General features: G+C 46.8%; 1 protein-coding gene across 2 annotated transcripts in view; it reads left to right on the plus strand.

Moving 5' to 3' along the window:
- The window catches only part of LOC115866786 (phospholipid-transporting ATPase IB), a 529444-nt gene that overhangs the window by 3252 nt on the left and 503372 nt on the right, over positions 1–22820 (plus strand). The window contains exon 1 of one of the 2 annotated variants that reach the window (XM_060287726.1): positions 9758–9918. The exons of the other annotated variant lie outside the window; for it this stretch is intronic. Coding sequence (XP_060143709.1) covers positions 9843–9918 — 76 coding nt within the window. The 5' untranslated portion in view covers positions 9758–9842. Of the gene's footprint in view, positions 1–9757; positions 9919–22820 lie in introns of those variants that run through there. 2 annotated transcript variants of the gene reach the window in all.

Raw genomic sequence — 22820 nt, forward strand, 5'->3', positions numbered from 1 at the left:
TCTCTGGGCCTCCATACACCCCCTCTTGTCACTCTCTGGGGTTCTTTCCATCTGAGCCCAAATGGAGCAATTCTGACTCTCAGGTCACGTGGGGACAGGGCTGTGACCACAGTCGGCAACCCAAGCACACGGGTCCCATCCTGACGGGCCAACCAGATGAAGGGCTGCCGTGCTCTCTGTTTGTGCAAAACACAGACAGTTGGATTGAATCTAAGGCAGTTTTCTCAGAATGGGGCAGAGACCATGCATATCAGAACCACCCAGAATGCTTGCAGAAAGGCAGATACCCTTGGGACTAGAATCCACGACTTACTGAATCAGGTGCGGGTGAGGATCAGCGGTTCCTAAGTTCCTGGGTTTAGTAAGAGGTGCTCTTCTGTGCAGAAGCTTTACACCCACTGGTCCAAGGTACACAGAAGGACGTGTAGAGCTGTCCACAATTGACTGCTGTTGTGAGTACAAGTATGGCTCTAGACCCTTTATACCAAATGGACTTAATTATTTTTGTAATCATTGAATTCCAGAGTTTAAAGAGACTTACTACTCATCTAAATAAGGCCAATGGATACGTAGTGACTTGGCTGAGAAACCCATTTTTCTTTATTCCACTGTGTCTCCTTAATAGCACATCCGTTCAAGCTGCCCAAATGGGACAACAAGCCTTTCACCGAAAGGTAGAATGCAACTCAGAGAAAGAATTGTGGAGGGCAAACAGGGAAAAAAGAATTACGTATTAGTTATCTTTCACATTCATCTAAACATGAAAGGTCAACTTCCTCTGGTGATAGAGAATATTCTGAGATCAATTAAAAATGCTGACTGACACAAAAGCGAGTCTGTAAACCTTGTTTTACTTGGCCTTGTAACTGAGTTTAAATTGCGAAATCAGATCTTAATAGAAATCACATATTTAAAAGCTTTTTATAAGTCTCTGAAATTTCCTCTTGATATTTGGAATTTATCTTAGGTAGAAGGCTACTGCTTGGCTACTTCAGACTCTGAGCCCTAAACTTTCTCTAAGAAAAGGAAATACTGGAGAAAGTATTTGAGGAGCTGTATCATCCTTGAAGTTAGGAAGTAGTTACCTGATTTATGGAGAATTTTGTAAGTGACAGTGAGACACTGATGGGGAATTTTTAGTAGATAGGCATTCTCTATGTCCATGGTCTTAATTACTTCCCAGTAGAGCATCACATAATGGACCTAAGAAGGTCCAAATACACATAGGATACAAGTTTAGGGAATTTTTGTTTTTGTGATGGGAACACCATGGCCAATATACCAGCTGATGCTCACAAACACATTTTATTTTTGAAGTAAAAAAGTATTCTTCGTCTAAGGACTTTCCTGGTGGCACAGTGGTTAAGAAAAATCCACCTGCCAATGCAGGGGACACGGGTTCGAGCCCTGGTCCTGGAAGATCTCACATGCCGTGGAGCAACTAAGCCCATGCGCCACAACTACAGACCCTGCGCTCTAGAGCCCACGAGCCACAACTACTGAGCCCACGTGCCACAACTACTGAGCCCACATGCTACAACTACTGAAGCCTGTGCACCTAGAGCCCATGCTCCGCAACAGGAGAGGCCACTGCAATGAGAAGCCCGCGCACCGCAGCGAAGAGTAGCCCCCGCTCACTGCAACTAGAGAAAGCCCGCATGAGGCAACGAAGCCAAATAAATTAATTAATTAATTAAAAAAAATAAGATATTGAGACACTTTAAGAAGCTTTGCTGGGGCTTCCCTCGTGGCACAGTGGTTAAGAATCCGCCTGCCAATGCAGAGGACACGGGTTCGAGCCCTGGTCCGGGAAGATCCCACATGCCGCGGAGCAACTAAGCCCGTGTGCCACAACTTCTGAGCTTGTGCTCTAGAGCCCGCGAGACACAACTACTGAAGCCCGCACACATAGAGCCCGTGCGCTGCAACAAGAGAAGCCTCTGCAATGAGAAGCCCGTACACTGCAACGAAGAGTAGCCCCTGCTAGCCGCAACTAGAGAAAGCCCGCACACAGCAACAAAGACCCAATGCAGCCAAAAATAAATAAATAAATTTATATTAAAAAAAAAGCTTTGCTGTTTTAAGTTGACACTCATTCATCTACACACAGCCTGTTCCAAGCAAATTTGATGACAAAGAGCAGAAGAGATGCAGAAATGGTACAGAGATTTGTATTAATCAGTAATATTTTGGTTGCAAGTGATACTAACGTAGCTGGTTTCAGGAGTGGCTTGGGGAAAGTTTAGTTCCCCGCCCCCGTTAATCTCCATGATCCCCCCCAAAATCTACACTGTGAGTAATGCAGCCTTTGGCACAGTTCAAGCTATGTTCCCTAGCCCTTTCCTCCCTAAATCCTTCCTGTGTAGAACTTTTGCACAATTACCTGAAATGCATAAAAAAGGAATTTATTCAATCACATGAAGTCCAGTGAGTGGCCTGGGCTTCAGAAAATGCTGAACCGATCAGGTCAAACAATATTATCAGAGGGACTTCTCTGGCAGTCCAGTAGTTAAGACTCTGTGCTCTCAATGCAGGGGGCCCGGGGTTTGATCCCTGGTTGGGGAGCTAAGATCCTGTAGGCTGCATGGTGCACCCTCCCCCAAAAAACCCCAATGTTATCAGAAATGCATCTTAGAAATGCTCGCTAGACAGCGTCTCTCCCAATGGTGCCAAGATGGCTGCTGGAAACCCCCAACTCATGTCCTCCTTATAACTTCCCACAGCCCCTCTGTCCTCAAGTGTCTCTCTGTAAAGCCCTCTGGCTTCCCTGCTGGGATCACCCCTTCCCCTGGAGGTAAAGCCCAGTTTCCAGGGAGACTTATTCTGGTTGGCCAGCACGCCTCTGATAAATGGAATATTTATAAATGGAATATTCCCTGCCATATCAGTAAAGAAAGGATGTCACAGTCATCAACGATTGCAGCCCTCCAGCGGGAGCCGGTGAGCCCTGAGGAAACTCAGGATGTGAAATCACAGGATACTGGCTCCAGAGAGCTGAGGTGCAGGTCAACGGCACGATGTCAGTGAGCCCAGACTCGTGCATCTTCCTGTACATAGAAAAGCGCTAAATTCCTTAACCTGAGATACCTGGTTTTCTTTAATTAACAATAATCTTTTGATGTTCCCGACTACCTGCCCTTTTGTTGCAAAACTTCTATATAACCTGGCTCCCCCCTCGCCCCCTCGGAGTGGTTTCTCAGAGTTATCTGAACGCTGTCTCCCGGGCTGCAGTCCTCATTTTGTCCCAAATAAAACTTAAGTTGCAACTTTCATGTTGTGCATTTTTTTAAGTTAGCACCACCCAGGGGTAATAACAGCTAAAGTTTTAATACCTCTCCTTTTAGATACGGATGTGTGTGTGTGTATTTATATATAATATATATGTGTATTTAAAAATAGATCACAACATATACAGTTGCATTTTCCCTTTGTTCATTTAACATTTGACATTCATTTAACTTATTATGGTTTCTCAAGCCATTAAATAGTCTTCAAAAATTTTGCTTTTAAAGAGAATCATTTTCTAAAAAGAATTGTAAATTATTTAAATGCTCATTCTTTTGCCATTGGGCTTGCTTTCCAGGTTTTTGCTATTATAAATAACATTATTATGAGTATCCCAGTACAAGCATTTAAAGTTTTCACTTCCTTTATTAGTATTTTAATTTTTTTTTTTTTTTGGCCACGTCACGCAGCTTGCGGGATCTCAGTTCCCCTACCAGGAATTGAACTCAGGCCATGGCAGTGAAAGCCTGGACTCCTAACTGCTAGGCTACCAGGGAACTCCCCTGTATCAGTATTTTATTTATTTATTTATTTATTTTTTGCCGCAACTTAAGGCTTGTGGGATCTTAGTTACCCGAGCAGGGATCGAACCCGTGCCCCCTGCGGTGGAAGTGTGGAGTCTTAACCACTGGACCACCAGGGAAGTCCCTTTATTAGTATTTTAAAAGTTGAGGTATAGTTTACAGTGAAACATGTACATCTTACCTGTACAGTTTGATGAGTTTTGAAAAATGCATACACCCAATATCTACTCCTTTATAGAAAAAAAGAACTTTTCTATCATCCCAGGAAGTTACCCTTCCCAGTAAATTTCTACACCCTGGCCCTGAGATATATTTTTGTCTTTTCTTGAACTTCATTTAAATGGAATTGTTAAAATAAAAATTTTCACAGACATTTTATAGATCAGTTTACTAGATCAAGTAGGCTTTTATTCAACAATTCATGAATCTAGCAGCATCCAATCTAGCAGATGGAAAGAAGTCCCAAAGAGCTGTACAAGGCGAGAGATTTTTTTAAAGTTGAGATATAATTACATATTATATTAGTTTCAGGTGTACAATATAATGATTCAATATTTGTATATACTGCAAAATGACCACCGCAATAAGTCTAGTTAACATCTGTCATCACACATAGTTACAAGCTTTGTTTTCTCGTGAAGAGAACTTTTAAGATCCACTCTTTTAGCAACTTTCAAATATACGTACAGTAATATTAACTATAGTCTCGGTGCTGTACGTTCCATCCCCAGGACACTTATTCTACAGCTGGAAGTTTGTACCTGGATCCCCTTCACTCATGTTTTCCACATCCTCCCCCCGTCTCTGGCCACCACCAATCTGTTCTCTGTATCTATGAGCTTGTGTTTGTTGTTGTTTTAGATTTTACATATAAGTGAGATATCATATCATACAGAGATATCATACAGTCTTTCTCTGACTTATTTCACTTAGCATAATGCCTTCAAGGTCCATCCATATTGTCACAACCAGCAAGATTTCCTTCTTTTTCATGGCTGAATAATATTTCACGTCATATATATATTATCTCTCTCTCTATATATATATATTTATATACACAGACCACATCTTCTTTATTCATTCATTTATGGATGGGCACTTAGGTTGCTTCCATACCTTGGCTGCTATAAACAACGCTGCAGTGAACACAAGGTTGCATATATCTTTTCAATTTAGTGGTTTTGTTTTCTGCTGATAAACACCCAGAAGTAGAGTTGCTGGATCGTACGGTAGCTCTATTTTTAATTTTTTGAGGAACGTCCGTACCGTTTCCATAGTGGCGGCCCCAATTTATACCCCCAGCAACGATGCACGAGGGCTCCCTTTTCTCCATATCGTCGTCAGCACTTGTTATTTCTTGTCTTTTTGGTGACAGCCATTCTTACGTGTGTGAGGTGATCTCGTTGTGGTTTTGATTTGCATTTCTGCGATGATCAGTGATGTTGAACACCTTGCAAGAGGTGTTTATAGACCAGAGTGAACAGGTACAAGGAAGTTATACTGGGCATTTGCTGATTGGTTAAAGCAGGGTTACTTACCTATAAGGAGCAAAGGGAAGTCTTGGAGGGGTCAGGAAACTTGTGCTGAGCAGACAAGCCCTGATGGGTAGACTAGGCTTTCCTTTCCTGGGACAGCCAAGCATAGAGCATAGCAATTTAGTTAAGTTTTGGTTTGCTGATGTGGGGTTTAGCACAAGCGACTTATCTTGGGGCTAATCTGGTTACTTTAACATAACCATCCTGTATCTACTTTTTTGTGTCTTGCTTTCCTCCAGCGTCATCCTTTTGAGATCCGTCTATGCTGTTGTACACATTGGTAATTGTAAATTTGTTCCTTTTTACTGCTGAGTCATAGCCTATGAATATACTGCAATTTCTTTATCCATTTACCTGTAGGGTGGTTTCCAGTGTGAGGTTATTATGAATAAAACTACTATTAATATTCTCTTACAAGTCTTTTTTGTAAATAAGTGTTCATTTCTTGGGGGTAAGTACCTAGAGGTGGAATTTCTGGGTTTACGGAAGGTGGGCATTTAACTTCTACAGGAACTGCAAGTTTTCCAGGGTGGTCACAGCAGTTTACACTCTCACCAGCAGTGTCTGAGTTCTGGTTGTTCATCATCCTCCACGATAGTTGGGGTCATTTATCTTTATTTCAACATCCTGGTGGGTGTGTGGTGGAATATTGTTTTTTTTTTTAATTGGAGTATAGTTGAGTTAAATGTTGTGTTACTTTCAGGTGTACAGCAAAATGAATCAGTTATACATATACATATATCCACTTTTTTGTAAGATTCTACTCCCATACAGGTCAATACAGAGTATCGAGTAGCGTTCCCTGCGCTATACAGCAGGTCCTTATTAGTTATCTATATAGTAGTGTGTATATGTCAATCCCAATCTCCCAATTCATCCCTCCCCGTCCCCCCCTGGCAAACCATAGGGTTGTTTTCTACGTCTGTGACTCTATTTCTGTTTTGTAAATAAGTTCATTTGTACCATTGTCTTAGATTCCACACATAAGCAACATCACACGATGTCCGCTGTGATGTGCATTTTCCTGATGATGAACAAGTTGTTCTTTTAGTGTTGCACTGTGGGAATTATTTAGACCTTCTAGATACAAGTCCTTGTCGGATGGATGCCTCGTGAATGTCTTTTCCCAGTCAATGGATGGGCTATTGATGTTCTTGGTGGCGTCTTGATGAGCAGAAGGTTTATTTTTGATGACGTTCAATTTATTAGTTTTTCCTTTTATGCTCAGGGCTTTTTACGGTCCTGCATAAGAAGTATTTTCTCCTCCATTTTCTTCTAGAAGCTCTATGTGCTTAGTTTTTTACACTGACATCTGTGATCCAGGTTGAGTTCATTGCTGTGTATGGTTAAGGGGTCAAGGCTTCTTTTTTCCCTATGGACATCAAGTTGTCACAGCAGCATTTATTGCAGATGACTTTTCCCCTCTTGAATTGCTTTAGTGCCTGTCAAAATCATTTCCCTCTATGTGCAGGCGTCTGTTTCTGGGCTCTGTGCTGTTTGGTGCTCTGTCTACTCACATGTCCCCATCACAGTGTCAGCATTAGCCTAAGACCTGAAATGAGGCAGTGTAAGTCCTTCTGTTTTGTCCTTTGGGAGCCCAAATGCCTTGTTTTCAGTGTGGAGGTCTTGCATATCTTTCATTAATTTTTCCATAAGTATTTTATGATTTTGGTACCATTATAAATAATATATATATTTTTTGCGGTATGCGGGCCTCTCACTGTTGTGGCCTCTCCCGTTGCGGAGCACGGGCTCCGGACGTGCAGGCTCAGCGGCCATGGCTCACGGGCCCAGCCACTCCACGGCCTGTGGGATCTTCCCAGACCGGGGCACGAACCCGCATCCCCTGCATCGGCAGGTGGACTCCCAACCACTGCGCCACCAGGGAAGCCCTATAAATAATATTTTATTAAAATTAAAATTGCTTCTTGCTCGTTCTGGTAGATTGTACTTCCCCGAACGGCTGCAACAGTGTTTCCAATCCTCAGGCTCCTCCAGAATCTTGCCGCTTTTCCATCAATAAATGGGGTCTCTTTCCCGTCCCCTTGGACTGATCCAGCCTTTGTGGCTGCCTTAACAAACAGGATGTGGTGGAAGAGATGCCGCATGATTTCCAAGGCCAGGTTAGAAGGGATGACATAGCTTTCACCCGCCTCCTCTTTCCCGGCACCACTGGATCCAGCCACCACGGTGTGAGGAAGCCTAGGCTACCCGAAGAGGCCACGTGTAGGGGTCCCAGCTGCAGCCGGCGTCACACGCTGGATGTGAATGTGAATGAGTGAATGAATGATTGAGGGGGACAGGGTCTGTGACAACTGCCCCTTTGTCATTGGAAAATAGATATTGCTCGTTCTACTAATAGATATCAATAGATATTGATAGTTCCATGTCCAGTGTGGCCCACTCTCTCTAAAAACAGTGTGTAAAAATGAGAAGAACCTGGACAAGAGTCATCAGAATGCATTCGCAGAGGGCTTTAGGAGACCCCCTAAGGAGAATAAGGATTTCCACGAAATGGTCTTCCTTCCCGGACCCTTCGCCCAGTCCTGTCAGAGTGGCTCTTTAGTTAGTTTGTAAATAAGGACAGGAGAGAGGCCTTATGAAGAAAGCCTGAAAGGAAATTGGTCTGGGGACAGAGGGAAAGGAAAGGGATTAGGGACTGTTGGCTTCCACTGTGTCTATATTGTTTTGTTCCCTAAACTGGAGAGTAGGGACATGCGTGATAGCTATATGCTTATCTATACCTTTTTACGTGCCATATATATGCCATTCCTTTAAAAATGTCTATAGAGGGACTTCCTGGGTGGCACAGTGTTTAAGTATCCACCTGCCAATGCAGGGGACACGGGTTCGAACCCTTAAGCCCGTGCACCGCAACTACTGAGCCTGCGCTCTAGAGCCCGTGTGCCGCAGCTACTGAAGCCTGCGTGCCTAGAGCCCGTGCTCCGCAACAAGAGAAGCCACCGTAATGAAAAGCCCGCGCACCGCAACGAAGAGTAGCCCCCACTCGCCTCAACTAGAGAAAGCCCGCGCACAGTAACGAAGACCCAACGCAGCCAAAAATAAATAAATAAAATAAATAATTTTTTTAAATGTTTATAGACATATAAAAGGTAGACATACAGATGTATACATGTATGAACATTTTAAAAAGGAAATGGGGTTTTAGTTTACGGTAAAGAAGGGCTTAAGAAATGGCTTAAAGTCTTATGTATAAATTTATAAAGAGAAACTCATTGCTAGGAACTTTTAGGATCACCCTCAGCATCTGTGACGACCCACTGAGGAAACATTTTCTCCCGCCCTGAAGCTCAGCTCAACAATTTAGAACATTTCTTCTTCCTCAGCTTCCTGCTAAAGACTCATTTCTTATCAGGAACCCATTTTGTTTTGTTTTAGGCCCAAGATAGTCAGGCAGGAATCCTACTTGAAGCTGAAATTGTCAGCCTACAGTTTTCAAAGCAAGTTGTCCATCCCTTCTGCATTTTTTCTAAGAAGATGCGAGTCAGAGGCCAGCGGGAGGGGAGCTTGGGGCCTCATGGCTCTGCCTTCCCGGGCAAGAATCCTCTCTGCTGAACCCTGCTCTCCTTGTCAGCCCCTGGTGTTTAACTTGTGTTCAGTGAAGCTTCGCGGTCACATCGGTAAACGCAGGGGCCGGCTCTTCCTTAAATTGTTTTTTCGTGTGTGTTCACTCTGAGGTCAGAATTTTATCAGATATTAAAAAGATGCAGCTTTTTTTCCTTTTATTTTCTTTATGGAATGGTGCCCAGCAGGACCAAGCACAGTTTCAAAATTAACATTAAAGTAAAAACAAGCAAAAGTAGATCAAGTGACCTTGGACCAGTCACCTCACCTCTCAACGATTCTGTTTCTATGCAAGAAGGTGTGTGTGTGTCGCGCGCTAAGTGATGCCCAGAATTTCTTACAGCTTCAATACGCCACTAGCTAAAGGTGTAGGGAGGCTGCAGGGCTGGGGTGAGGAGTCCAGAGACCCAGGACCTTACTGAGTTCCAGGTCACATGTCAGGCACCTTAGAAATACCTGTTCGCAGAGGTCCCACCGTACTGGACACGGAAGGACAAACTGCGGCGGGATAAAAAGGAAAGTAGGAGCCCGAACGACTCCCACCTGCGCCCCCTGACAAGTGGCAGGCGGGGCAACCAGGTAGCAGATGGGCACAGAGAGAAACGGTCCCTGAGGGGCGCCCGGCTCCTAGGCGAGCCCCTAAAACACCGATCCCGCCTCCCGCGTGCCTTCTCCGCACCTGAAGGCGCCTCGGCCTGCGCGACGTTCCAGAGGCTTCCCCGGAGGCCGGGCCCCCCCTCCGCCCGCCCGCTCCCGGAGCCCGCAGCCCCGGCGCCGCCGCACTGGGCGCTGCAGCTGCGCGGACGACGCAGCCCCGCGCAGGAGGCCGCCCGCTCCCGGCCCGGCGCGCTCTCCATGGCCCTCGGGCCGCCGGCCCCGCGCCCAGCCCCGCGCAGCGCCCGCGGGGGACACGATGTCCAACGGCCCCGGCCGCGGCCAGACTCTTAAGATGTCCCTGCCCCGGAGGTCGTGGACCCGCACGTCCGTAGGTGAGAGCGGGGACGCGGAGAGGGGGACGGTCTGGGCTGGGGGTGGGGAGAGGGCGGGGCGGGGTGGGGTGGGGAGGAGGATGGTCCGGGCGGGGGGTGGGGAGGGGATGGTCCGGGCGGGGGGAGAGGGCGGGGGCGCGGTCAGGACCCAGCGCCCCGCCCCCCGCCCTCCCCCGCGCCCCCGCCCCGCCCCCGCCGGGGGCTGGGCGCCGCGACACCAGGGAGGCCTGGGACGGGGGTGGGGACACGGTCAGAGCCCGGGCGCCGGGCAGGTGCTCGTGAGGGCGGCCGCCACCCTCCCCCGCCCGCCATCGTCCCTCCGCCGCTGGTGCCCGTCCCCACCGCGGTGGGTTGGGGGCGGTTTGCGCACCACCCTCTCGCCCCTGCCGCCTCGCCGCGCGTTTTGCTGCAGAGCTGGGGGGTGGGGCGGCGGGGCACCCCAGCTTTGTGACTCCCTGGGGCCCCGGGGCCTCGCGCAGCGACGCTCCAGCCGGTGACCCTCCCCCCTCCCTGGGGACGCCCGGGCTGGGCCTCGGAGGCCGGTCTTTTCGAGCCACACGCCCGGTGCCCCCAGGGCGGCATCCCGTCCGCTCGCATCCTTAGGCGCCGTGTTGCGTTCGTTTTGTAGCATGTTTAGGGACCTCGGCCTTGTTGAGCTGGATGTCACGTGATTGTGATACTTGATGGGCTGTCGACACCCTTAGGGAATGAGAGGTGGAAAGGGATTAGATTTCATTCCGTTTCAGGACTCTTGGCAAGTTTGTAGGTCCATCTCTGATACAAGGAAGGTACAGGGTTTGCGGTTTGGAGCTGGGGTCGCTTGGAACCGTGGGTTTTGTTTGCTCTCTTGGAGAAAATAGGCCTATAAAAATAAGTGACTTTCCTATTCCTGTAGTTGAATAATGTGAGAGGAAAACAACTTATAAGACAGTTTAGACCAGTGTTTTGTAAACCTGAGTAACGTAAGGGCGCCTTCAGAGACATTTGCGGAGAATCCCAGTGTCAGAGGCTCCCAGGGCTGACGCGCTCAGGCTAGACCTGCTGCGGGGAGCCCGGTTGGGGGGCGGGCGCCGTCCAGGTGCCAGATGGTCCCCGCGTCGGTGCCAAGGTGTACGTGAGGGCACAGCTGCCCTGTGTTAGGAGGTACAGCCCGCAGCATTTGCTCACGCTTGGGCTGTGGGGTCTCAGTGAGAGCGGAGACGCAAAGATGGCTCGAGGGGTTTTGGTCCGAGAAACTGGAAGGATGTACCCTTTACTGAGACAGGGAGAGCTGCAGGAAGAGAAGGTTCTCCTTTTGGCGGGGGTGGTGGTCAGGAATTTGTTTTTGAACGTGTGAATCAGGCCGGTGTCCAGACCAGAGAAGGACGTTCACGATGGCCCACGGACCCAGCAGGATGGGCTCTCAGGACGGGTGTGTAACCACGCCTCACACGGGCCCCGGTCTTGGAAGAGTCCCGAGTTTGTCTTCATGCTCTGCTCTTGCTATGTTGGGGGTCTTACTGATTTTTGAACAGGGGGCCTGCGTTTTCATTTGCCACTGGGCCCTGCCGCTTACGTGATGTGTATCCACGTGGCCAGAAAGAGAGGGGTCCTTGTGCAGAGCCCTGGGCACTCCAGCATTTCAAGGTCAGGGAGATGAGGGCAACAGCAGGGGGGCTGTAAGGATGGCCAGTGAGCTCGGAGGGAACCCGAGAGGCGGTGTCCAGGAAGCCGGGGTGTCCAGCTGGGCCCAGCATTACCAAGCGCTCAGGACAGGTGAGGCTTGAGAACGGCCCATTTCTTCAGCAGTGGGGAGGGGACGACATGGGTGACCTTGAGGGGAGCTGATTGTGTGTAATCACAGGGAAGCCTATCTGTAAGAGCAGCTTCAAGAGAGACTAAGAGGACAGGTATTGGAAACAGCATGACCGGAAAACTCTTCGGGGTGAATTTTGTAACTGGGGGCGCGCGGCGGGGAGCACAGTGAAGGGTCACTGAAGGAGGATATGAGTTCTAGAAGGCTGTTTTAAGGCTAATGCTACTGTTGCACAGTTGCTGGCATGAAGGTCAAAGGCAGGGCATTACAGGGAGAAGGAAGGGCAGGGATCTGAGATCCACGGTGGGTGGCAGCAGCATCAGGGCGGAGCAGTGCGGGCAAGTCCAGAGGGGGAGGGGGAGGGGGAGGGGGAGGGGCTTCGCTGACGGATAGGCTGTGAGTTCAGGAAGACAGGGAGGAAGGTTTTAAGAGACGGTGGTCTGTTTGGGGTATTTACACATTGTGTGAGGAAGCGGGCGACCTGGACAGTGTGGGCTCCCAGGGGGCAGGCATTTGAACTTGGGTAAAGGGCCTGCTGGGATCAGTTTGGACGACAAAGACGGCAGATGGAAGTGGGGGAGGAGCTGTGAGGGCTGCGAGGGAGGGTCCTGAGCTCTGAGGCCTCTTCTTTCCACTCGACAGAGTGGCGAGGCCCGGACAGTAGCCCTGTACTCCTCCACGGGTATTTTTAAAAGAGCCTTTTCTGAAAACAAAACAAAAACATCCTGTTAGGATTTTGGTTAAAGTTGCATTCAATTTGTAGATTAATCTGGAGAGAAGAGACATTTTAAAAATGTTGAGCCTTCTTTTAATTTATTTATTTTTATTTTGGGCTGTGTTGGGTCTTCGTTTCTGTGCGAGGGCTTTCTCTAGTTGCGGCGAGTGGGGGCCACTCTTCATCGCGGTGCGCAGGCCTCTCACTGTCGCGGCCTCTCTTGGTGCGGAGCACAGGCTCCAGACGCGCAGGCTCAGTAGTTGTGGCTCGCGGGCCTAGTTGCTCTGCGGCATGTGGGATCTTCCGGGACCAGGAATCGAACCTGTGTCCCCTCCATTGGCAGGCGGATTCTTAACCACTACGCCACCAGGGAAGTCCCCAAAATTACATTTTCAATTGGTGTTGCCGGTGCCTAGCAAAGGTTTTGGGGTTTTATATTGACTGTGTACCCAACAACCTAGTGAACAGTCTTATGAATTTTGATAGTTACGGATTCTCTAAATTTTTCAAGTGTAGATATTCTTATTATCTGCAAATAATAATTTCATTTCTTCCTTTATAATTGTTATAACCCTTATTTTTCTTATCTGATTTTATTTGCTAGTACTGACAAAAGTTTACCAGAAGTGCCCTTTCTGCTTTGCTCTTAGAACGTTAAAGGGAATGCTTGCAGAATTTCATGCTTCTAGAGTATGATATTTGCTCTGAGAAGTTGGTTGTTGTATTACACTAGGGAGGTACTCTTGTATTCCTACCCATTACTCAGTTCATTAAGGGCAGAGGCTGATTTACTGTGTACCTTGAAGATAATCATAAGGGACCAGGAAGATGCTAAAGATTCCTGGTGGCTGTAGAGGGTGTCTTCCTTTTGTCTCTGGATCCTTGTGTTCATTAAAAGTGAATCATGGGGGCTTCCCTGGTGGCGCAGTGGTTGGGAGTCCGCCTGCCGATGCAGGGGACACGGGTTCATGCCCCGGTCCGGGAAGATCCCACATGCCGTGGAGCGGCTGGGCCCGTGAGCCATGGCCGCTGAGCCTGTGCGTCCGGAGCCTGTGCTCCACAATGGGAGAGGCCACAACGGTGAGAGGCCCGCGTACCGAAAAAAAAAAAAAAAAGTGAATCATGGCACACCTGTCAGAATGGCTGTAACGAAAACTGCTGACATCACCAAATCCTGGCCAGGGTGCAGAGAAACTGGATCCCTCATCCGTTATTGCTGGGCAGGTGAAGTGGTCCAGCCACTCGGGAGAGAAGGTTGGCAGTGTCTTCCAACGCTGAACCTGCAGCGACCATTTGACACAGCACTTGTACTCTTGGGCATTTATTCCAGGGAAACAGAAACTTACCTTCACACAAAAACTTGTACTTCAACATTCACAGCAGCTCTACTCCTAATCACAAGAAACTAGAGGTCCTTCAGGGGCTGGATGATCGAACAAAAACTGGTGCGTCCACAGCACGGAACACTGTCGGCAATAAACAGGAACCAGCTACAGCAGCTTGGGTGGAGCTCCAGAGAATTGTGCTGAGAGAAAAAGTCCAACCACAAAAGGTTATATACTGTCTGATCGCATTTATGTAACGTTCGTGAAATGACAACAGCATAGAAACGGAGGGCAGATTAGTGCTTGCCAGGGGTGAAGGAGGATGCAGGGGTGGGAAGGATGTGAGGGCAACGCGAGGACCCTTGTGCTCATGGGGATATTCTGTGTCTTGACTTCCTGCATATCGGTATCCTGGCTGTGATGTTGTCCTGTAGTTTTGCAAGGTGGTGCTGTCGTGGGAAACTGGGTAAAGGGTACACAGAAAGTTCAGTGTCATTTCTTACAACTGCATGTGCATCTGAAATGGTCTCAAAATAGAAAGTTTAATATACAAAAGTAAAGCACAGTCATTTCTCATCAAATAAACTAGTTAACTGTTACGTTTCAGGTCTTGTAGTGTACTCCAATTGAAGACATATGAGTTATATCATTGTAATTTCATTGATAGGATGTTCCCTCAGGGCCATTAAGTTGTAGAGCACCTATTCTAGAACACCGCTGAGCCTCTGTGTTGGATGGATGTCACTCTGCCCGTCCATCTCTTCTGCCCTCTCCTGTCTTCAAAGGTGGTTTTAATTTTTAATTTTGTTTTGTTTTAAAAGGCATTCCTACGTGGGCCTAGTTTTCCCCTAACGAGCATTCCTACTGGTCTTCAAAGGTGGTTTTAAGTTGTAATTTTGTTTTGTTTTAAAAAGCGTTCCTACATGGACCTAGTTTTCCCCTAACAATCGGACCCAAGTTTCAAGGGAAGAATGAGGAGAATTGGGGCGGCTGAAAGGGCGAAGAGCTCAAATGTAAGGGCTGGAAGGGATCTCAGAGTTTATCCCCTCATTTCACAGAAGAGAAGAACAATCCAGTTGTGTGCTGTTTGCGGGTCAGCTTCTGGCAGGACCAGGTAATTTCCGGATCCAGGGTGCTTTCCACTGTTTCCAACCTCCCTAGTTCAATATCAGACCTGCATTCACAGAACAAATTCATTCATTCTATATTCTCTCTCTTCCTCAAGTGGAAATAAAGAACTGGGTCTAATTTCTTCCATTTTTTGTACTATCTATCCTGTGGGTACTCAGTAAATACAGATTTGACCGAGCTTTGTCATGGATTATTTTTGGACTTGATCTAAGGGTCTAGATTGGAAGATTCTTAGAGCTCGTGTATATGGGATTTAAAACATCGGGCTCTCAGGTTAGAGAGAAGTGGATTTAAATTCTGACACCGTCATTTGCTACCTGTATGACATTAAAAAGCTTCCTCTGCTTCCGTCACCGATAAGGATGAAAATAAATTTTGTAGTTCACGGGATGGTTGTGATTAGCGAGTAACGTGCATAAACGTGCACGCGTGCATTACTCGACCCGTTGAGGGGGCTTTATGATACGGCCGAGCTCGTATCGACAACATATCTGACCTTTCTCATGCCGCCCGTCATCAGCTAAGGTCAACTCCACCACCTAGACACTCACCCTGCAAACAGCAGAATTGGCAAAAACTTCAGTTGTCACTGTTTTCCCGTCTCCATCGTATGAAGGAGGCCTTAACTAGGAGATGACTGCATAGTCATCACTGGAGAATTTGTGTTCTTTTTGTGTCATTATTGGGTGTATGTGATTACCCAGCTAGCGCTCTGATTATGGCTAGAGTCTCCGTCCTCTGATGTCTCTGAAGGTTGTCACCTTCCGTGAGAAGTAGTCCTGCCTCCAAGGTCGTTTTTTATCCTGCAGGGGTCAATAAACACCTCAGTTGACGGCTTCCGTTATCTCATCATTCATTGATTTTATTTTTACAGTGAATGTTTTATCTTAAACCCTCATCTGACCGAGGTGCCGGCTAGACAAATTAAAATGATTCTCTAAATAATTAAGATTAAGTTAAAGTTCAAGTTAAGTTAGAATTATTCTCTAAAAAGTTTTCAAACATTTATGGGAGGGTCTGTACAGAGCACCTTTAAAGATGGGTCTGTTCCTTTCCTCCCTGAATCTTGACATTGACTAAATATAACCTCTGGTCAATACCACACTGCATACAAGGTATTATTTACATCCATTTAGGTGTTAAAAGTGCTTAGAGCAAATGTTAACACCCATTAAGGAAGGCTAAAAATAAGAGTGATCTCATATCCGTGCCCTGGGAGTTTCTCCCCATTATCAAGGGGCAAACGCAGAAGCAGGACCTTGGAGAGAGCCCTCGCCTGGAAGTGAGGATGGCTGGTTGCACCTGCAGATACCCTGACAGCGCAGAGGGACACAGTCCCACGGGCACAGCTGCCTGGGTCTGCCCGCTAGCTGTGTTCCCCAGAGTGCACGTGCCGTTCATTCATCAGCAGTGGTCGTGGAGGCTCACTGTGTCAGAAGTGTGCGTGCACATGTGTGTGTGTGTGTGTGTGTGTGTGTGTGTGGTGTGTTGTTTCCGTGTGCAGGTCTCTTGCTCTCACAGTTCATCTCTTACCTTGCTCGCTGCCTCTCTGTAAGAATCGAAATCTGATGTATCATCAAATTTCACCCTAAAAAGCAATCTAATCCTGATTAACTTTGATCTCGAGGTTTTACATTTGCAAGGACGTTTTCCAGTCTCTTGTAATCTCATGCCAAATAATAAGCGAATGGCACATTTCCCACAGTTTGATGGAGCGTTTGGGAGCCCCTTTTCCCTTTTCCGTCTCTGTGTTAGCCGTCAATGGCACTGAGGATGCCAGGATTACTGCAGTATTTTAAAAATTTTTTTTACTGCAGTATTTTAAGCACGTCACCGAGACTGATCATATGGGGAACTAGGGTAAGCGAACAGCATGAGGAGTCAGCACTTCTCTGTTCTGACATTTGAAATCGCATTCCAGACCCTAAGTACAAAGACGCTTGCTTTTTCCCCAGCTTAGGTGACACCTTCCTACCAGGGAGATGTTCATTCATATTCAAAGGGGGAAAGAGCTCACTGCTGGGTGATTGATTTATTCAGGTCAGGGCGCTGCAGGATCAGGCCTCTTATCAACTATTTTTAGCCTCATCAAGATTATCCTTGTTTAAGACTCTTTCCCATTTTCTTTTTATTTTCTGTATTCTAAATGCACTGAGGAAACATAACTTTGGTTTTAGAGCTACAGAATTAAAAAAAATTTTTTTATTGAAGTATAGTTGATTTACAATGTTGTGTTAAGTTTGCTGTACAGCAAAGTGATTCAGTTATACATGCATATATTCTTTTTCATATTCTTTTCCATTATGGTTTACCACAAGATATTGAATATAGTTCCCTGTGCTCTACAGTAGGACCTTGTTGTTTATCCATTCTCTCTCTATATACTAGTTTGCATCTGCTAATCCCAACCTCCCAATCCTTCCTTCCCCCACCCCTGTCCCCCTTGGCAACCACAGGTCTGTTCCTTATGTCTGTGAGTCTGTCTCTGTTTCACAGATAGGTTCATTTGTGTCATATTTTAGATTCCACATATAAGCGGTATCATATGATATTTCTCTTTCTGACTGACTTAGTATGATAATCTCTAGGTCCATCCATGTTGCTGCAAATGGCATTATTTCATTCTTTATTATGGCTGAGTATATATATATATATACCACATCTTCTTTATCCATTCATCTGTTGATGGACATTTAGGTTGTCCATCTTTAAACCCCCAAAGATGTAGTTACTATATATCTAGCAAACAAGCTGCGTGATCTTCTGTCCTGTGGAATCTCAGGGGACTCACTCAGCAGTGGAGTGCAGCCTGACCAAATTGCTAGAAGTGTATGATCATGCGGTTTCTGTTGTGTCCCCTGCCCTGCCTGTCCCTTCCCCAAAGTACCTGAACTGTTCATTTTTACTGGTTCAGGTAACAAATAGATGCTCTGGGTCCATTCTGCGCTCGTGTGCACGTGGACCCTTCCTGATGCTTGGGAATGCGTTACTCGGCTCTGCTTCTGAGTTAGGGTTCAGGCACTTTTTTCGGGGGAGGGGAAACACCAGCGTGGGTAGGTGACTGAGAAGGGGCCTCCCGTGAAAATGAATCGGGCTGGACGGAAACACAGGGCATAAGTGAAGACTGCGAACAAAGCGCACAGTTAGGGGCTGCTGCAATATCCCAGGTGGGAAATAACGATGGCCTGAACCAGGGCAGCATCAGAGATGAAAAGGGAGGGTGACTATGGAAACATGAGCTGGAGAGCTGGACACCAGGCAGGTGAGCGGTGAGGGAGGAGCTTTCTGGTAGTGGGCAAGTAGAAAGTTGTATTTCCATCTCGCTGGTCCGATATTTGTCCTTCAGGGGGCTCAGGATATCTGCACAGAGTCAGACGTTATCAAAGCTGAAGGCATCCCTCTAGGTCTGTGCCATCCAGTGTGGAGCCGCCAGGCGCACGGGGCTGCTGGGCACAGTGAATGTGAGTCAGAAGCAAAGCTTCTGGTTTTTTTTTTTTTTTTTTTTTTTTGCGGTACGCGGGCCTCTCACTGTTGTGGCCTCTCCCGTTGCGGAGCACAGGCTCCGGACGCGCAGGCTCAGCGGCCACGGCTCACGGGCCCAGCCGCTCCGCGGCACGTGGGATCTTCCCGGACCGGGGCACGAACCCGCGTCCCCCGCATCGGCAGGCGGACTCCCAACCACTGCGCCACCAGGGAAGCCCAGAAGCAAGCTTCTTATAAGCAGAAAGTACACGCTGGATTTTGAAGACTTATTACGAAAACGGAATGTAAAACGTTCATTAATAATATTTTATACGTGTTATATATTGAAATAATATTTTGGCTATGTCAGGTTTAATAAAAAATATATCATTAAAATGATTTTCCGTGTTTCTTCTTTTTAGTGTGGCTACCGGAAAATTTCAGATTGCATATGTTTAAACGTTGCATTCTATTTCTGTTGGACAGCACGATGAGAGATCATCTTGTCCAAACAGTTTTGATCGACTGTCCATGGAATTACAGACTTTCAGGAATAAAATCATCCAGCAGTCCATCACCCGCATTTCCAGGCAGGGGAAGCAAGGCTGGGACGGGTGAAGCCAGGACCCGCCAGGGCTCCAGGGATGCTGATGGAGACCACGGCCTGTGTCTCCGGGCTCTGGCTGTGTTCTTGTCAGGGTTGTTTTGTCTTCCTCTTACACTGAGTGAAAATCTCCCCTGGGCACAATCTAAGATCCACCTAGAATTAATTTGGAAAACGAACTGGGTCATAATACTGCAAAGTCCTACTGTATTTCTTTGAACCTAATGTCTCATAAAACCTAGCTGCTTGAGAGTCTTCGTCGTCAGATATTATCCGTTGATCTTTGCAGGGAGGATCTTCAGACGTTATAGACTTGCGATTTATGGTGGAACGAACTTCTGACCACGTGCTGCTCTGTCCGGGGAGAGCAGCTGGCTCTCTTCACAACCAGCGGCATCGTCTTCCCAGAGGCCAGTCACTAATTGGCGTTGAGTTGGGTTTTTTTTTTTAAGCAACACATTTTTAAAATGTTTCCCTCTTAGTGTCTATTTTCTCCGTCACGTATTACTTTCTTCAATGAGGGTCCCAGAAAAAAATGGAAGAAGTAGATAGGAAAGAAAAAAAATCCAAGTAGGTAATGTTCAAACACCATCAGGCTGTTAGTGGTACTGAGTCTTGTTGAGAAAACAGGGTAAGTTTTCTTACTGGGGGATGAAGTGAGACTTTGTAGGTTGTTCATGACTTTGAGTTTTTAGGAATTTCTTCTAAACTACACTGATGAAACTTTGGGCAGCGATCATATGTACAGTGCTGGTAACCCAGATGATGCTTGTGTTGTTATTGGTGGTCTGATAAGTTGCATCAGTGGTGTGTGGGTATTTTGCTTTAGGGATAGGATTTGACTCTTAGTCGGTAAGTCTGTATAATGAAGAGCTGTGTGGTCTGCAGTCTGTGATTTCAGTAGAGATCTGGGCTTTATGGGTGTGTCTGTGGAGTACGGCAAGATGCTCAGGGTGGGAGTGGTATTCTGTGCTTCCAAGTCCCTCATCCAGGCTCTTCTATGCAGGATGGTGTGTTGACAGGACACACCAGGATAATGCCAGCAGTGTTATACTGAGGCCAGGGAGGTGGCATCTGGGATGTGATGACGTGTGTGTTAACTCTGAAGTTAGTGCTGTAGGGTCACATGGTGACAAATACGTAGTGATGTGCATCCCTGCCCACTGTGGTCCGCTAACTCATTCCCCTCCGCCACCCCCAGCCCCTGCCAACCACTGATCTTTTTTACTGTCTCCATAGTTTTGCCTTTTCCAGAATATTCTTTTGTTGGAATAATACAGAAGGTAGCCTTTTTAGATCGGCTTCTTTTGCTTAGTGATATGCATTTAAGGTTCTTTTCATGGCTTATAGCTCACTTCCTTCCTTCTTTCCTTCCTTCCTCCCCCCCTTCCCCTCACCCCGCCGCACAGCGTGACTTGCAGTATCTTAGTTCCCCTACCAGGGATCGAACCCATGCCCCCTACAGTGGAAGCGCAGAGTCTTAACCACTGGACTGCCTGGGGAGTCCCTCCTTCTTTCTTTCTTTTTTTTTTTTTTTCATTAAATTTATTTATTTTTGGCTGCGCTGGGTCTTCGTTGCTGCGCACGGGTTTTCTCTGGTTGTGGTGAGCGGGGGCTACTCTTCGTTGCGGTGCGCGGGCTTCTCATTGCGGTGGCTTCTCTTGTTGCGGAGCACAGGCTCTGTGCACGCGGGCTTCAGTAGTTGTGGCTCACGGGCTCTAGAGCGCAGGCTCAGTAGCTGTGGCGCACGGGCTTAGTTGCTCCACGGCACGTGGGATCTTCCCGGACCAGGGATCGAACCTGTGTTCCCTGCATTGGCAGGCGGATTCTTAACCACTGCGCCACCAGGGAAGCCTGTGGGCAGGCTTTTGTGTCTGGCTTCCTTCACGTACTGCCTTTGTGGTTCACTCCTGTCTGTGGTTTCATCCCTGTGTATCACTGACAGGTATTTTCTTGCATGGATGTACCACAATCTGTTTATCCGTTTACCTGGTTATCCTCAGTTATGTCTCAAAGGCTGTATAGATCTAGATGGAGGTGGTGGTGGGAGGGGACAGGGCAATTTGGAGGTAAAGCGGCATGAGATAGAATAGAGTGAGTTTCTGAGGTACATCCTGCCTCTGGGCAGAACGAGTAACAGAGAGGAAGACTCTTGAATGGGAGGATTAGTCTGCATTTTTATTATTGATAAATTCAGCTCAAGCATTTTCTCCCTCTTGTACTCCAACCAGCAGTAATTGTCCCCTACCCTGAACTCCTATCATTCTGTCTATTCTTTGCCCATCCATCCATTTGTCCATCGATCCATTCTTCCATCAATTATTTACATATTCTAAAGCACAGGAAAATATATTCACCATCGCTAATTATTAGAGAAATGCAATCAAAACCACAAGGAGGTATCACCTCACACCAGTCAGAATGGCCATCATTTAAAAGTCTACAAATAACAAATGCTGGAGAGGGTGTGGAGAAAAGGGGACCCTCCTCACTGTTGGTGGGAATGTAAATTGGTGCAGCCATTGTGGAAAACACTATGGAGGTTCCTCAGAAAACTAAAAATAGAATTACCATATGATCCAGCAATCCCACTCCTGGATATAAATCCAGACAAAACTATAATTCAAAAAGACACATGCACCCCTAAGCTCATAGCAGTGCTGTTTACAATAGGCAGGACATGGGAACAACCTAACTGTCCATCGACAGAGGAATGGATGAAGATGTGGTACGTGTATACAATGGAATATTGCTCAGCCATAGAGAGAACGAAATCATGCCATTTGCAGCAACATGGCTGGACCTAGAGATGATCACACTAAGTGAAGTAAGTCAGACAGAGAAAGACAAATATCATATGATATCACTTATATGTGGAATCTAAAATATGACACCAATGAAGCTACCTATGAAACAGAAACAGAATCATGGACATAGAGAACAGACTGGTGGTTGCCAGGGGGGAGGGGGTTGGGAGAGGGATGGAGTGGAAGGTTGAGGGGAGCAGATGTAAACTTTTATATATAGGTTGGATAAACAACAAGGTCCTACTGTATAGCAGAGAACTACATTCAATATCCTATGATAAACCCAAAACGAAAAGAATATATATATCAACATGAACGTATATATATGTGTAACTGAATCACTTTTCTGTACAGCAGAAATTAACACAACATTGTAAATCAACTATACTTCAATTAAAGAAACTATTTAGTTATTCTGTTTATTCATCATTCAGCAACATTTGTTGAAGACCTCCAAAGTGCCAGGCGCTGAGCTGTGATCGGGTTAAACAAACAACATCATAATCCCCGACCCCTAGAAGTTCTTAGTCTAGTGAAGGACATGGCAGGAAGGTCAGTTAACAAAACGCTATCCTAGAAGGATTTAAATTACTTAACTCTCCTTGTGGGTCCTTGAAGGCAGGAGGCTCACCTTACCTCTCTTTCAGTGCGTTGAACATCGTAGGCATTAAACAAGTGTAAAAGATAATTTAAGTTGAAGCCCTTTGGGTTAGTTCTGCTCTTTGGGAAAGAAAAGAAACCTACTTGTATCGATGTTTACGTTGTTGTCCTTGCAGGATGCCGTGCAGAAGGTGTCTTGGCCATGGTGGGCACCCTGGAGCAGCCTGTGTTAGGGGATGCAGAGCTCAGGGAGGATCACAGTGGGCAGCAGGGACCTTTTCCTCAATACCTGTTCGTGGTTGAGAATGTGCTTTGCAAAACGCCAGCAAGCAACCATCTATCATAATGTACAATATATAAGTACACGGATTTAAAAATAAAGCTATCAGATTCCGTTGCACGGAGGAGTAGCCAGCATGTCCCTGGTTCCACTTTTTTAGTGCTGAGTCCACACAACGTGAGG

This window comes from Globicephala melas, chromosome 18 (genome assembly GCF_963455315.2).
Source record: "Globicephala melas chromosome 18, mGloMel1.2, whole genome shotgun sequence".
Classification (NCBI taxonomy): Eukaryota; Metazoa; Chordata; class Mammalia; order Artiodactyla; family Delphinidae; genus Globicephala; species Globicephala melas.